This window comes from Bradysia coprophila, unplaced genomic scaffold, assembly GCF_014529535.1.
Source record: "Bradysia coprophila strain Holo2 unplaced genomic scaffold, BU_Bcop_v1 contig_390, whole genome shotgun sequence".
Taxonomy (NCBI): Eukaryota; Metazoa; Arthropoda; class Insecta; order Diptera; family Sciaridae; genus Bradysia; species Bradysia coprophila.
In genome coordinates, this window is record NW_023503648.1 from 332,545 (window position 1) to 348,200 (window position 15,656).

The following is a 15,656-nucleotide window of genomic DNA, read 5'->3' on the forward strand; positions in this document are numbered from 1 at the left end:
GGAACAATTTTTTTCTTGTTGTCTTTTTTTTGGCAGTAGGAGTCCAACGATACTACGGAAGCCGTTGGTCGTCGCTGTCCAAGGCTGTGACAAGGAATTGAGAAAATATGACTACGTCGGAGAACTTCTAAGGGCTCCTCTGCCGCCATAAAAAGCCACTAAAAAATTGGTTTTAGTTACTTGCAACACTAACGACTAACGACTCTTCGTAGCCAATGCGAACAGTAGATAGCTAAAACTTAGTTCCAAGGCTCAATTTGAAGAGTAATTTACTATTTTGGGTTGATATTATCACGTTCAATGCGAATGTGTCAAATTTACTAATAAAAAATACATTCGTCGAGTCTCTACTCACGCGTGTTTGGTATCATTGGAAAGTAGAGACCCGTAGTAAAGAGGTCTGACAGGTTTTTCGTTTTTTAGTGGCTTTGTGGCAGCAGTGGAGCCCTTAGAAGTTCTCCGACGTGTCATATTTTCTCAAATCGTTGTACTCGTTGGACTCCTGGTGGACTACTCTCTACTATCCATTGTCAAACTCTTTTGGTCGCTGCTGTCCAAGAGATTCCGAAACCGAAAACCATATACTGGTTTTCGATGTCTATCGCTTCCACACACGTACCTTTCGACCTTTTTTGGGTATGTATAGAGAGTGTGGTTGGTATTTAGCGTACTCATTCCATTCATTATTCAGATTGTACTCAACAAGAGAATAAATTTGAATTTCGTTTGATCGTCGTAAGACGAATAAGATCCGCTGGACACATTTTTTTTGCTCGTGTTCTGAGAATCAACAAATTTTTTGCGCTAACCACCAAACAAACCAGTTTCGCTTTAAATCAGACAAATAATAAATCGATTAATCACATTGTCTCAAGTATCTGTATATAAATATTCTAAAAATATATTCAACCGAAAGCGATGATTATTATGTTAATTTGTGTACCGAACCCTCCATACTAGTCATTCAACCGAATAAGACAGGAATTATTATTTCCTCATTTGTCTAGTCAAGGTCGAGCAACGAAAAATGAACAAAAATAAAAAGTCAAATTAGATGTCATTTCTTGGCTTTGCTTTAATCGTTTCTTCGATTCAGATGCAGACCATTTTTACAGTTTTATTGGATTTCTTTTCTTTCTCTTCTGTGTGAATTGGAATAAAAAATCGAAAATATTTAAATTCAGCTGCAACGAGTGGGGCCAATAAATTTGAATGTAAATTAACTTAAAATAAAAGAAGAATGGAACAGAAACTGAGCCAGACTAAAATTGGAAAACGACACGCGCAATTATCGAAAATTTATGGTGAAAATTATAACAAAAGAAAATACGAAAGGAAGGTGCGGGTCGTTGGTCCACCCGAATTTTTGTGTAAAGTCAACGATCATTTTACTATTTCTGAAATTACCGTATTAGCTGCATACTCATGCCATTGGCTTCTATTAATTACTTACTTAAGGCAAGTATACAGCCAGCCGGTGAAGGGAAATTCTCATACATTTTTCCACACGAGCTGAAACTTTATGACAGATGATGAGTCATACATTTTCTGTCAAAATTTCACCAAATGCATTGTAAGAGCAGGCCTCTCGCTTCGAAAACAATGTCAGATTCCGTCCATTTTCAAGTCAGTGTCAGTATTAGCACTGTCAACACTAACTGGCCATTTAGAGAGCGACATATGGGCGACGTATAGTGTCAAAATTGACAGAATTCTTTTGTTCTAATGTCAATTTTGACACTATACGTTGCCCATACGTCGCTTTCCAACTGTACAGTAAGTGTGTACGCCGTTATGTCTTGAATGTGGTTGATTGTGGGGTGAATGACCGGCGCAGGATGAGTTCAGCTGGTTGAACGGCTAAGGCCAATTCCAGACTGTCTCTCGGAGAGTGGCGACTCCGCGCAATTCGAGCTGGTCGATCGGAGCTGGAAGTTCATGCTTCCATCCGAAGTGTTCTTCGATACCACCTACCCTACCCGAGAGTTAAATCGGTACCACGGGTGTTGGGAGCCCACCAGGATTGCACTATCCTCCTGGTCCCAACTATGGTTGAGGAGCCTATCCTTGGCTGAAACGTGGTGGCTGTGGTTCAAGTGCGTTTAATACGCTGGGGTACTGCTCCCGGGTGCATTGCAGTAAGGGTTGTGATAGGCCCTTGCCCCACCTTTGGCTATGCTGGTGCATGAAACACCGGCATATAAAGGTAGTCATTTGACGCGCTGATTGAGCGTATCTCAATCTACTCCTCTTAGAGAGGACGAGATGTTATGCCTTCGTGTGGGTAATCTCGTTAATCTAAAGATATTATTCTGCACAGTAAGTGATCTGTAAAGACTAAAACGTCATTCTTTGCGCAAGTGGAGCATTGCTTACGCATCGCTTACGGATATGTTTCCATACAAACAATTACGATGTCATTCTGTCATCGTAGCAAAAAAAACCATCGGTAAATTGGAATGTAGTGAACACCACAAGGTTGAGTACAAAAAAACGTCCTGCTAGGGTTAACTGAGCTCTTCTTTCTCTTCTCTTCTTTTGGCCCTTCGCTAATTTAAATCTGTGAGTCCGAACCTCATTTTGACGCGAACCTGAACTAAGATTTCAGGTTCGACCCGAACTTTCATTGGATTTGTTCGTTTGGAGACCTCATTAACAGCCTTTTCACGGCCAATAGTGAGTACAGTCTGGACTGTGACTTGCGAACCACGCCTAAATCTATGCAAATACTCTCTGATGGAAGTTAGGTGATTAATTGATATCTCGCCTTAGTGTATGCACACAAATTCATAGTATTCGGGTTACGTCTTACGAGTCATTTAATTCACTGTGTACATCGTTGTAGCAGTGTGGCTATACCCAAATTATGAAGCTTGAGAGAACTTTAGGACGTTTCCAATGTGATATAATCGATGGAAAAATTGTCTGACACGAGAATCGAACCTGGATCATTTTGTTGAAAAGCTAGACGTAACTGAGCGATCCCGTCCGAACTTGACTTGAACCTGAAATTTTAGTTAAGAACTGAATTTAAACAGGTCAATCCGGACCCACCTCAGCGCTAACTAACTCATTTCTATCATACGAAATAAAGCGGTGCCGTCGATTTATCACCCAACGGTTTTTTTTTACATAATTTTCAAATTTATGATCGGTGCACAATAAAGCCGATTGTTTGCGTTGAACTCGCCATTTAGTTAGTAGTTTGATGAACCTGTTTATCAACTTAATTTTTGAAAATAATTTTAAAATTTCGACCGATCAAGGAAATTATAAACTGGATAATGGATTTAGTGCAGCTTGGTGTGTGGAATTGATAATTTAGATATTTGTTTTGCTAGTCTGTTAGTAAATTGATTTTTTTGTTGACAAAATGATTGTGATATTTCTGTTAGGATTTTTGTTTATTCTATGGGCAAGTTTTGTTTTCAATTAAACTTTTCGTGCATTTTAGTACACTGTTCTGGCAGAGATATGGTAAACAGTAGATTTGCATAAATTCGTATAAGAATTAAAAAATCGGAAAATATAGCAAATTTTGATTATTGCGTCACCGATGGGTGTTGTCCCGCTGACAAAGTATCATTTTAGACAAGTTTCGTAAAACCTGAAATTCTTGACAAGTTTGATCAAGAATTTTCAATTTTACTCGAATCGCTAGAGATAACAATTTGAAACTTTTTTAATATTCAGTGAGGGTGATCTTCAGATCTGGATCAGTTCAATCTGTGACCTTTGTATGGCTATGTTCAATAGGTCTGTTCCAAGGCTATTTGAGCTGTCAAAATGTCATCCCTAGAGCCGTAACCAAATTATTGTTCACGAAATGTTTGCAATGATGAGGTTCTGGCTCTGTGGATGCTCTCGTTCATTTTCGGCCTGTCAAAAATCGTTTACTGTACGATGGACAGTGGGGTATCGTTAGAAAGGTATGACCTCTGACTATAAGATAAAAATTAACTTCGATCAAAATATGTCCACTCACCGAACTTTTGTGACAAAACGATTTCAGAGGGGTGTATGAAATTTCATGAAATGAAAAATTTTGTATGGGGAAGGAGCTGGTCCGATTTTACTGAATGTTGTTCTGAGCTCCCAAAAGGTCCCTGAATCGACACCCGTTCTTAGTATTTGGGTGCATTTCGGAAAAACTTCTTTTTTGTTGAGGAGGGGTGTGATTATCCGGTTTTTTCGGACTTCCCCTAAATCTGGACAGTCCCTTTGGGCAATGATAGACTTGGGTTTTCTATTTTACAAATGGTTTACTGGCCATAAAAAAAACTTAAACTGATCGCTGACTGCAACAGAAGTGACTGGTCCAGCGGGTGCAATGGCACCACCAGGACATTTTTATCTTTAACAAGTTATTTAAAAGGTTCGTCGTAGACGTAACGGGTAAATTGCAGTGCACGTTAACTGAACATTATAAGTGAACAGTGATGGTCCTTGTCCTTCCTTATACAGCCCTTAAACCATGTATTTTGACCGCAAAGTCTCTAATTTGTTTCTCTCATTCCGTTTCTTACAGACACTCATCAACATGGCGTACTGCTGTCTAATTTTGCTGGGAAAATCGATTCAAAAGGTCGTCTTTGGTGAACTGAGAATTTCCGAGCAACAGGTTGGTATTACAGCTAAAACGACCAAAATATCGAAGATTAAAATTTTGTTTAATCGAAACCGGAAAACGTTTTTTTGTCTTCTTCTAGCACCTGAAAGACAAATTTTGGAACTTTGTGTTTTACAAATTCATTTTTGTATTTGGCGTGGTAAACGTTCAATTCCTGCATGAGGTAAGTGTCTTGTTTTCGGCTTTTTTAATCGAAAATTAAAATTAATATCTCGCCTTCCATCACATTACCATATACCACGGCACACAAAATATAATATTTTTTTCTCCATTAATTAGTCCGTTGTATGTTGTCGAGTGTTGAAAATTACAAACTCTAATATTCGCGTCGTGTTACACCGTACACTATCTATACCAAGGTAATGCAATGAAAATGTAATATTCATGGCTCTAGGCTTTAATTTAAACATAAACGACGTGAATGAGAATTTATATTGTCATTGCCAAAGTTGATTGAATTATCTGAAATTGCATGACAATTAAGAATCTAACCGAAATGACTGTAACCGATTTTTGGTTTACTGTGAACACAGAAAATGATAAATAATTCGTTAGACTAATAGGAAAACGTGAATGGACCGCAGAATACAAAAAATATCATAAAGCTCTCCATCTGGAACTAATGTCCAAATGGGGGAGTAATTACATAATCTGTAAAGTGCTTCCGTAACATTAGAGAGAAATAATTTGATTTCCTCGAGATTCTATTCAGTTGACTGTAGTCAGCGTTAATTGCACTTCACCGTTTTGAGTCTCGTTTTAATAATGCGCATGTGCAAAGAGAGAATTTTCTCTATGCGGATCGGTATTATCAAAACGAAGACCTAAGACGGTGAAGTGTGATGCTAGCTTCAAGCTTAATCCGCACTACATTCCGTTTAAGCTACATTAAGTCTGAATTCACAGTCATCCGTTTTCATTCAGTATTTCCTCCATGTACATGACAGTTGACATTTCATACATTGTTTTGAAATGACAACTGTCATGTACACGGAGGCAAAACGGAATGAAAACGGATGCCTCTGAGGCTACCTTAATGGAAAGAGAGAACCGTTTTAATTGTTTTTTGAGGGATTTTGTGACAATTCGCTCATTTAAGGTCATTCGATGTTATGCGGACACAAAAACTGAAATTTGTTCAATTTGGTTTCGTAAGCGGAGGCAAAATGGAATGAAAGCGAAGAACTGTTTCCAAACTGAGGCCATCAATGAAAGTATAGCATACGTATGGTCGAATGTCTTGCACATAGACTTTTATTGACCTCGGTTTCTCCTCAGATCAAGAAACTTCACAACGAGCTTCACACTAAAACTGGACTTTTCAACTTTTTATCCCTTGTCATGTAATAGTACATTTCATGCTTCGGGGCCGAAAATGAGGGCAATTTTTCGAATTTTCTCGGGTTTCCGGCCCTCTGCATGAAAACTCACATGTGCACCTGTTTGGGACGGTTGATTTAAGGCACTTTCGCTTGTAGACGAAATTGCCTAAAATCAATCGTCCAAAACAGGTACACAAATGACTATTTCGTCCTTGCTTGTAAGTTTGTTGTTTTGGCAAGTGTAAGCTTTTCAGAACGAGGCGAAGGCGAGTGTAGTAACCACAAAGGCCAAAGCAATAACTTACAAGCAATTACATTTTCATCACACGAACTACGAAAATTGTAATTTTCGGTTCCCAAACGGGAAGCGAAAGTAAAAAAATGCAAGTTATGTATCGAAATCGGTTAATACATAATACGAAAGTCTATGTACATAATGCGAAAGTCGATGTACATAATGCGAAAGTCAAATCTTGTCAAGATGTTTACTTTGATCAATATTGAACAAACCGTGCGCCAGTGCTCTGATTAATGTTAACATACAAAGTTGATGACGAATAATTCAATAGTCATTTGTGTACCTGTTTTGGACGATTGATTTTAGGCAATTTCGCGGATTGTAGGCCGAACGAAGTGAGGTCTACAAGCGAAAGTGCCTTAAATCAACCGTCCCAAACAGGTGCACATGTGAGTTTTCATGCAGAGGGCCGGAAACCCGAGAAAATTCGAAAAATTGCCCTCATTTTCGGCCCCGAAGCATGAAAAGGATATTGTTGTTGTTTTTACGTCTGATTGTTGTGATGGTTGATAATATTAATATTTTCTTATACCAGGGGGCTGCCGCCCCCTGGACCCCCGCAAATGTAAGCATATTTTGGTTTAGTTCATCATACGATAACGCATTTCTTCGAGTTTATGTGCCTCAATTACAATTTTCGTAGTTCTCGTGATAAAAAGTTATGTGGATCACACGGGACGACGTAAAGAAATTCAACCTGTGCGATTGCGGCCCTTGCCTTCGGCGCGGGCAGCAACTCTCGCACACGGTTGAATTTCTTTACTTTCGTCCCTTGTGATCCAAATAACTATGTAGTACATTACTGTCTTGAGGGATTCTTTTGAAAAACAGCCTACCGAAATCGGACGCATTTTCCAGTGGACTTTTTTATATTTGCCTAGAAAGGACTTCGACCCTAGAACCCAAAACCACTTTCAAAAAAATTCTTCAAAGCTTTTGTGACTGGTGAAAGGTGATCAAAAACCGAAAGCTTGCACTTTTCTTACCAAAATTTCTCCGTGTACACGAGCCGTACAGGGTCGTGTGGGGTGTCATTAGAAAGGTAATCACATGTACTATTGAGCCGAATAGAGACTCATTGGTTTTAAAATTAATCCACACTGAAATATGTGCAGTTGAAGTTTTCAACCGAAGACTTGCACTTTTCTTACCAATATTTCTCCAGTTACACGAGCCGTACATGGTGGTGTGGGGTATCATTTGAAAGGTAATTTTATGTGCTTTTGGGCCAAATAGGGTCTTATGGGAGTTTGAAAGCATCTACGATGAAATATGAGAAGTTGAAATGTTTAAGTGTCCATATTTCATCGCATATGCATCCAAACCCCATAAGACCCTATTTGGCCCAAAAGCCCATAAAATTACCTTTCAAATGATACCCCACACCACCATGTACGGCTCGTGTAACTAGAGAAATATTGGTAAGAAAAGTGCAAGTTTTCGGTTGAAAACTTCAACTGCACACATTTCAGTGTGGATTAATTTTAAAACCAATGAGTCTCTATTCGGCTCAATAGTACATGTGATTACCTTTCTAATGACACCCCACACGACCCTGTACGGCTTGTGTACACGGAGAAATTTTGGTAAGAAAAGTGCAAGTTTTCGGTTTTTGATCACCTTTCACCAGCCATAAAAGCTTCGAAGAATTTTTTTGAGAGTGGTTTTGGCTTCTAGGGTCGAAGTCCTTTCTAGGTATCTATAAAAAGTTCCACTAGAAAACACACCCGATTTCGGTAGGCTGTTTTTCAAAAGAATCCCTCTGCATTTTTTGTTGATGGGTGTGAGGAGGTTGTATTTCGAGCCGAAGGCGAGGAATGTATCCTACATGCCCGAACAAAAAATTTCCCAGCAAGACAGTACGGTACTTTGTTGTCTTGTGACCAGAAAATGCGAAAAGCCGGTTTTTAGCAAGACATCTAGAGATGAAAAGGAGTGTTTTTGTGTGAACTATGTTGATCCGAGGCGTAGCCGAGGCCATACAACATACGAAAACGTGATATTTCATTTTTATCCCGAGTTATGCAATGGATTTTACATGCTGGGAGCGTCCAAAGTAGTGCTTGAAACATGAAAGGTGCGGTTTTCGATGCAAGCAGTATGTAAAATAGTTAATTGCACGTGAACAAAGACAGAACATTTTAAAAGAAAATCTCGAGTTTCTCAATGATTGAATAAATCGAATCGTATTTCCCGCATCTCTGTACGACAGTTCTCTAACACAGAGCATTTTATTCTTCTCGTTTAGGAAGCGAGAAAATTGCAATGTTCGTGCGTGGTATAACAAAAAGTGATATTTTTCCTTGATCTAGTGTTGCAATGAAACTTCTTAGGTGTAGTGAGTGCATTTTGTGGTGAAGAGAAATGAGGAAGATATAATTGTAATACTCGCCTACAATTAATTTTTCTTAATAAATTCCACAACCAGCGCTGCATATGCGCAATTCCACGCAACTTGGTAGTAGTTTATTTTGCCGTACAATTACACTCTAGAAGTGATAAACAATATAGTCAGTCTCAGGCCAATTGACAGATGAATACCAAGAGCAAAGGGGAAGACATGTAGGAAATAAAGTTTAGAAGAAAAAAAAAACGCTGAAACGCCTGACTGACACTTTACCATGCCAATAACTTGAGTAAAACATTATGTTTGTTTAACTAGACGTGCCTTTAACCGTATGCCCTCACAATGCTTCAAATAAGGCATCAATCTAATTTAGACTGCAATTTTCAATGTGAAATGCGATTAACAGTGGAATTGTCCATATGGGTAATTCCAGCTAATTTGTGACTGTTCGAAATATTTTCACCAATTGAAATGCGATTACGGCAAACTTTTTTTTCCTTGAAAGCTGTTGACCAGACGCGTCGTTTAAGCACCATATTAGGTCGGTGGCCGAAAATCTCGGGGAGATACCACCATAAAAGTGTATGCTTGTTTTCAGCAAATTTTTGAAAATTCTAGTTAATTTCACGAAACCTGAACCGATTTCACTAAACTTTTTTTTTGCTGAAAGCTATTGACAAGACGCGTAGTTTGACATCAATATGAGGTCATTGTGAAATACGGTCTCGGGGAGATATGACCAAAAAGTGGTCGTTTGTATTTGACATTCCGAGATATTCTCAATAAATCTCAAATGATTTTTGTATATTTGCTTTCCTGTAGATGTGAACGCTATAATTCCACAATTGCTCCAAATGACACGAAATTAAATTTTTTTGAAGTTTTTTGGTTCATTCTGCTTTGAAGGAAGTAAGGTAAAATCACTTCAACCCAAGCGTTGCCAAAATTACATTTTTTCAAATAAAAACTGAAAATCGGTGTCATTCGAAAGCTACAGCATATGACTTCACGAGAAAAATAACTTTGAGTCAATCAGGTTAGTTGGGTGACTAAAGTAGGTGAAAACGGCTTTCCAGCGGTGATAAAAGTCATCCTCGAATTTTAACTCGTCGAGGTTATCTCGAAAAATTTTGTAACCATTTTTTAACCGTTTTTAAGCCAAAGCAACATTTTCTGTGGAGTAACAACCACCAATTGTGAAAAAAAAAATCTTGCTATTAATGACCTCCGAAAAATATCACTTTTTTAGACATATCTCCCCCAAATTTTGGGTTACCAACCTGATATTGGGCTTAAACTGCGCGTCTTGACCATAGCTTTCAGGGAAAAAAAAGTTTACCGAAATCAGTTTTTATTTGGTGAAAATATTTCGAAAAGTCACAAACGTGTAACGCAACTAACCGCCGACTTTTGCGATCACACAAGTCACACTTCGCAGGCTAAAAATTCCAATTCTTGTTGGTATGAAAGCACTGTGTCTCCTGAGTATTAGAAAATTTATAGGCTGATTTGTTACCGCAAAACATAGCCAACACAATTGACTTGATGACTCACAGATAACGAAATTTGTAACGCGATTAACAGTGGAATTGTCCATATCTGTGCTATTCGTATGACAATCTCACACAACACAGTCTCCCAACAACGTTTCAATACATGTATCGGCTATTTTCGCAATTTTTAATTATTTTTATTTTCAGGTTGTGCTGTGGGTGTCCTGGTTTTCTATCTTGGGATTTTTACATCTACTATCGCAGCTGTGCAAAGACCGATTTGAATACGTAAGTGTGAATATCTTTACCACATTCATTTCTGCCGCACACAAGAAATCTTTTGGCAGAGGAAAATGTTGTTTGTTTTTATGCAAGAAAACAAACACTCAGTCAACTCATATGGCAGCCAATCTCGCGAGCACATCATAATATTTATGTTGATGCTAATTCGTGTTCGCCGAATAACTTGACGAACCGACAAGAATTTTATTTACAAAAAATTTGCTAATTGTTGTGCGGTTATGTACAAGACCATTATTCAATGTCAACATCGAACACGAGCAAAACGAATATGTTACATGAACGTTGCTTAACGCGTACTTAACCCGAATCGTCTGTTATCAACGATCAATGCTGTTAACTGAATGGCTAGTCAATTATACGATAGAAGGGTACAAACAGGGATAGTCCTAGCACATATGTAGTCATATCTCCAATCAGAATTGTTGTCACAAAAGGGACATTAGTGAATCTTAAAAAAATATTTTTTTACGTTCGTTTTCAAACCTGCTACGGACGACTATCAACTGTAAGTGAGAGCGACTGCATGAATAAGCGGAAATCTCGGACTAATTCGGTCGTTGTAGAAAACAGTGAAGTAAAAGATTTTACAGATAAATCCATTGAAAATACATCAAATGAAGTAATAGATCTATTACCAACTGCCGTTGGTGAAAGGTTAATACAAATTTTATTATTAATTTCACACTCGTCCCTCAGGGCTTTTGACACACACCGGGTATGACCCTGTGTAGTTCAACCTTCCACCAAGATGATACGGGTTTCATTCCCATGTCGGGCAATATCACAACGAATTTTTCTAGCGATCATTTGGGTAGTTGCACGGTTTTTGGTGTCTGCAACAAGCGATGTACACACTCGTTTGACTTAATCAAAATTCGATGAATTTGTCTAGTCTACATTTAGGCGAGATATCGATTAAGCGCCTAACATTCTCTCAGAGTGTATTTGCATACTTCGAGGCGTGGTTCGTAAGTCACGTTAAGACAGTGTTCATACATAACTTGTTATTAGCCGTTAGTGAAGTCTTTAATTAAATAAACATGAGCTCTCATTCTAATTGAATCACTTGAACGGAAGGCCTCAACACATATACACGATTCTCGATGGCTCTTAACTCTGTATTCGTTGACCGTTCTTACATGGGGAGCAGTCATAACTCCTGACATTTTGTAGTATTCGTGAACATAACTTTCGAGCGAAAGGATTTGTGACATTCCTTGATTCTCGACAACTTGTTTAACGCAAATTCCTTGTAGAAACTCAACACGCAACCAAAACGTTCCCATAGACCATTCCTACCGAATCTTTGTTTTAACAACCAGATCGCTGATTGGACATTTTCGGAGGTAGAACGGAGAACCAGAATTAGTAAAATCCATTTCCTTCCAGCTATCATTTTCACCCACAACACCGGGATGGTCACATGTTCGCTTGGTGGGTCTATTGTCATCGATTTTAACGATATCCGGCTTTATGTTCATTATATGCATTTGTGTCGGATTCTTTGGCGGAATGAACACGTTTGCATTTATGGCAGCTGAGGTAAGGACCGAACTTGCAACCAAAGTTTCGAATGCTCTTACTGAAAACCATTTTCAATTTTAAAAAAAAATTCTTCCAGTGTGTCCTACTCACCATACGAACCCTGCACGTACTAATTCGATACGGAATGTTCCTCTATGATATGCGCCAAGGTGGTATGTCGGCTGAAGGTAATGAACAATCTCGACGCTTATTCCGAACGACAAATCATTTGAATTTCCCTTATCGACAGCAGTTTCTTGGGATAAACGTGGACCCGTTGCCTACCATATTGAATTGCTATTCGAGGCAGCTGCTCTGCTCATCGATTTAATGCATCATCTGCACATGCTGCTGTGGAGTAACATATTCCTGTCGATGGCCAGTCTGGTCATTGTAATGCAACTCCGCTATCTATCGCACGAAATTCAACGCAAGTACCGTAAGCATCGCAATTATCTTTGGGTATTGAATCACATGGAGAAGAGTTATCCACTGGCAACGGCCGATGATTTGACACAAAATTCCGATAACTGTGCCATTTGCTGGGAGAAAATGGAAACGGCCCGAAAGCTGCCGTGCTCGCATCTGTTTCACAAGTACGTCGAGTTATGTCGTCTCAATCACTGAGCTCTTTAAAAATTGAAAATTTTCTTCCTCTTTCAGTTCATGCTTACAGTCGTGGCTGGAACAAGATACCAGTTGCCCGACATGTCGCCTGGGACTCAGTGTTCAACCGCACGTCAGTCACGCTCATCCGAACATTGATCGCATCGATGAACCGGAAAACACTGGCCGAGCAACTAACAATCACTTCTTCCACTTTAACGGCTCCCGTTACGTGTCCTGGCTTCCAAACTTTTCCGTAGAAGTGACCCACATCAATACCGTTCTGCGAACGAATCCGTTGACTACCCAAACCGCCGCCCATACATCACAGCTGAGAAACATGGCCCGACAAGTGCAACAAATGTTTCCCCACTATCCGACCACAATAATCATAGCCGATCTGCAGCTGTCACGCTCAATGGAAGTAACAATTGACAATATACTGGAGGGACGGCTGCAAATTCCGGCCCGATTCCAGAACTTCAACGATGAGGACGATTTCGGTGAGACCAGTCAAAATGGTCGTGCTGATGGCGCGTCGACGTCGGGTACATCGGCACCAAATGAATATTCCGTACGATCGGATGTGTCGACAGGATCCAGTTCGTCGGACAGTGGATACGAAATTGAGAGAAATTCGAATATTTTCGGCAATCAAAACGAACTGTTAAGGGACGAGAGGTGAGTTAAGATGTGACTACCGAGCGACGTTCCGTTTTCTAATTTGCCCGTTTTCGTTCAACTTACAGCTCCGAAGACATACCGTTGGGTGATCGCTTTTCCAAGAGCTCAGCCGAACGTGAGAAAATCTTGCAAAGGAGGAAGGAGATGCTGCTGGCGATTGCGAGGAAAAGGTGAGTGAAGAGTGTCCAATATTTAGTAGTGATTTTGAACCAGAAACTAGCCAATGACTGATGTCCACATTGGAAGTTTGTTAAGGGGAAACAATTTAAATTGATTCCTGAGAGGAAAATAGTAATCAAATCTTCGGCTTTCTAACTGTAAATGTTTTTAATGTCAAAAGTGGATCCAGCAACTCCTAAACGTTTCTATAGATTTTCCTGAAATTTTGGGTATAGGCTAATAATGGCCCAAAAATAAGAATGGAGTTTTCGAAAGTTGGAAAAAACCCATATCTTGGGAGCTGCAGCTCCCCAAAGTCTCCATACAAATGCCATATAAAAACCAATTTGTATGTTGTGTGTGTGTGTGTTTTGTATATTTTGGTGCATGATATGGATGGTAATGTGGGGAAAGGTGTGTGTTGTTTTTGGATGTGTTTCTTGTTGGAAATTGTGTAGATTATTAAATATTAACTTCCACCAGGTCGGTTCACAAATTTTAGGATGACAGATGATTCCTCTTTCCTAACTTCCATCGTATTTTTTGATGGATTCGGGTTATTTTCGACATGAGTAAGATGTTACAAGGTTGGTTCCTAAATTTTGGGATGACAGATGATTCCTCTGGCACTTCCTAACTTCCATCGGATTTTTTGATGGATTTGGGTTATTTTCGACATGAGTGAGGTGTTCCAAGGTTGGTTCCTAAATTTTGGGATGACAGATGATTCCTCTGGCACTTCCTAACTTCCATCGGATTTTTTGATGGATTTGGGTTATTTTCGGAATGAGTGAGATGTTACAAGGTTGGTTCCTAAATTTTGGGATGACAGATGATTCCTCTGGCACTACCTAACTTCCATTAGATTTTTTGATGGATTTGGGTTATTTTCGATATATGTGAGGGGTTCCAACATTGGTTTCTAGATATTGGGATTCAGACTGATTTCTCTAGAATTTTTTAACTTCCATAAGGTTTTTTGATGTTGTCGGAAAGACTTACTTACAAAAGTGGTGATACCAGTCAAAAAACCCTTAAAGGGTAAATGTGACGCAAGTCCTTTATCTTACTTACAAAATAACTGATATCGAACAAATTGTGGCACCCTAAAAAATAGGGAAAATTGTTGATATAAAGAACTACTCTGACAGCTGTCACTCGAAGCACTTTTGCTTGAAGCGCGTCGATTACATTCATAAACCGATACAACCAACGGACTCACTAAATTCACCAATGAATTCTTTCCATTATTTTGCAGATACTTGGAAAAGAGTAAGTCTGAATTAAATATGCCGACCAGTGACACCGTACATCATCATCGGAATAAGACATCAATGCAAAATGACGAATGAAAATGTGGACGACAAAAAAAGTTTTTTTTTTCTTTGGATATGGAGTGTGCTGTTCGTAAATGGCCCGTCATTAAACGTTTTGTTTTCATTGGAAATTTTATAATTATTTTGATTGTGGGTAATATATTGTAGTCGATGACGATTCAGAGACCTGTCACATACGGCTATTCATCTGTTGTCGATAACGACGACAACAATAATGACAAGCTCTGGTTAATATGTTTATTTATACAGTAAAATGAATGTTAATGAAATTGAAGTACAAGATTTGAAATCAACAGATTAAAAATACTTTGATCGATGGAAGTAATAGACCCGATAATAATCCTGGTCATATGCTTGCGCCGTATGTAACAGGTTAAGATTATCCCGAGGATGCTGTGAGCAAAAAAAGGATAAGATTTTCTGCTTCGTTTTTCTTTGTTATTTTAATTTTAATTTTTAAGATTATTGTCAATGCCAATAAAAGTAGTCGCCTTATCGCGGACGGATACATCAGGTTTCATCGACAGTAATGCCAAATTTTGCACTAATGTGGTACAATGTTTTGTTCAAACTAAATGAAGTAAAAGATTTGTGATCTTGATAGCATAGACCAAAAGACGTAACCGGCTCAAAATAATGTTGTACTGTTGGATGGATACAGTGACTGGCCGTCTGTGAAAGGTTAATTTCGAAGAGGAACAATAACAGAAGAAACAAGACTGCATATTGTTATAGTGGAGATGGACACGGTGTTTTAACAATATATTTTTTTTCGTTCGTTTTTTCATCCTCCCTCCTCATCCTGATTTCCACACTATAGACACTAGTTGTACTGACTGTAGAATTTGATAAAAAAAATGAGAAAAAAGAAATTAATTTTTAAAGTGATGTGATTAGCCAAGTAAAGTTTTGATTTTAGTCACTAAATAAGCGGAAAAAATGAGATAAATTGC

The 15,656-nt window shown here is 38.8% G+C and overlaps 1 protein-coding gene across 2 annotated transcripts in view; it reads left to right on the forward strand.

Annotated features, from left to right (window-relative positions):
- LOC119082153 (E3 ubiquitin-protein ligase AMFR-like) overlaps positions 1-14,730 on the forward strand; it is a 46,477-nt gene extending 31,747 nt beyond the window's left edge. The window contains exons 3-11 of one of the 2 annotated variants that reach the window (XM_037191555.1): positions 4,529-4,621; positions 4,710-4,793; positions 10,298-10,378; positions 11,783-11,935; positions 12,015-12,105; positions 12,168-12,513; positions 12,581-13,204; positions 13,273-13,377; positions 14,625-14,730. In XM_037191555.1, the coding sequence (XP_037047450.1) occupies positions 4,529-4,621; positions 4,710-4,793; positions 10,298-10,378; positions 11,783-11,935; positions 12,015-12,105; positions 12,168-12,513; positions 12,581-13,204; positions 13,273-13,377; positions 14,625-14,718 (1,671 nt within the window). In that variant the 3' untranslated portion in view covers positions 14,719-14,730. The remainder of the gene's footprint in view (positions 1-4,528; positions 4,622-4,709; positions 4,794-10,297; positions 10,379-11,782; positions 11,936-12,014; positions 12,106-12,167; positions 12,514-12,580; positions 13,205-13,272; positions 13,378-14,624) is intronic. The other variant, XM_037191556.1, reaches the window with a different exon arrangement.
- The last annotated feature ends 926 nt before the right edge of the window (positions 14,731-15,656 follow it).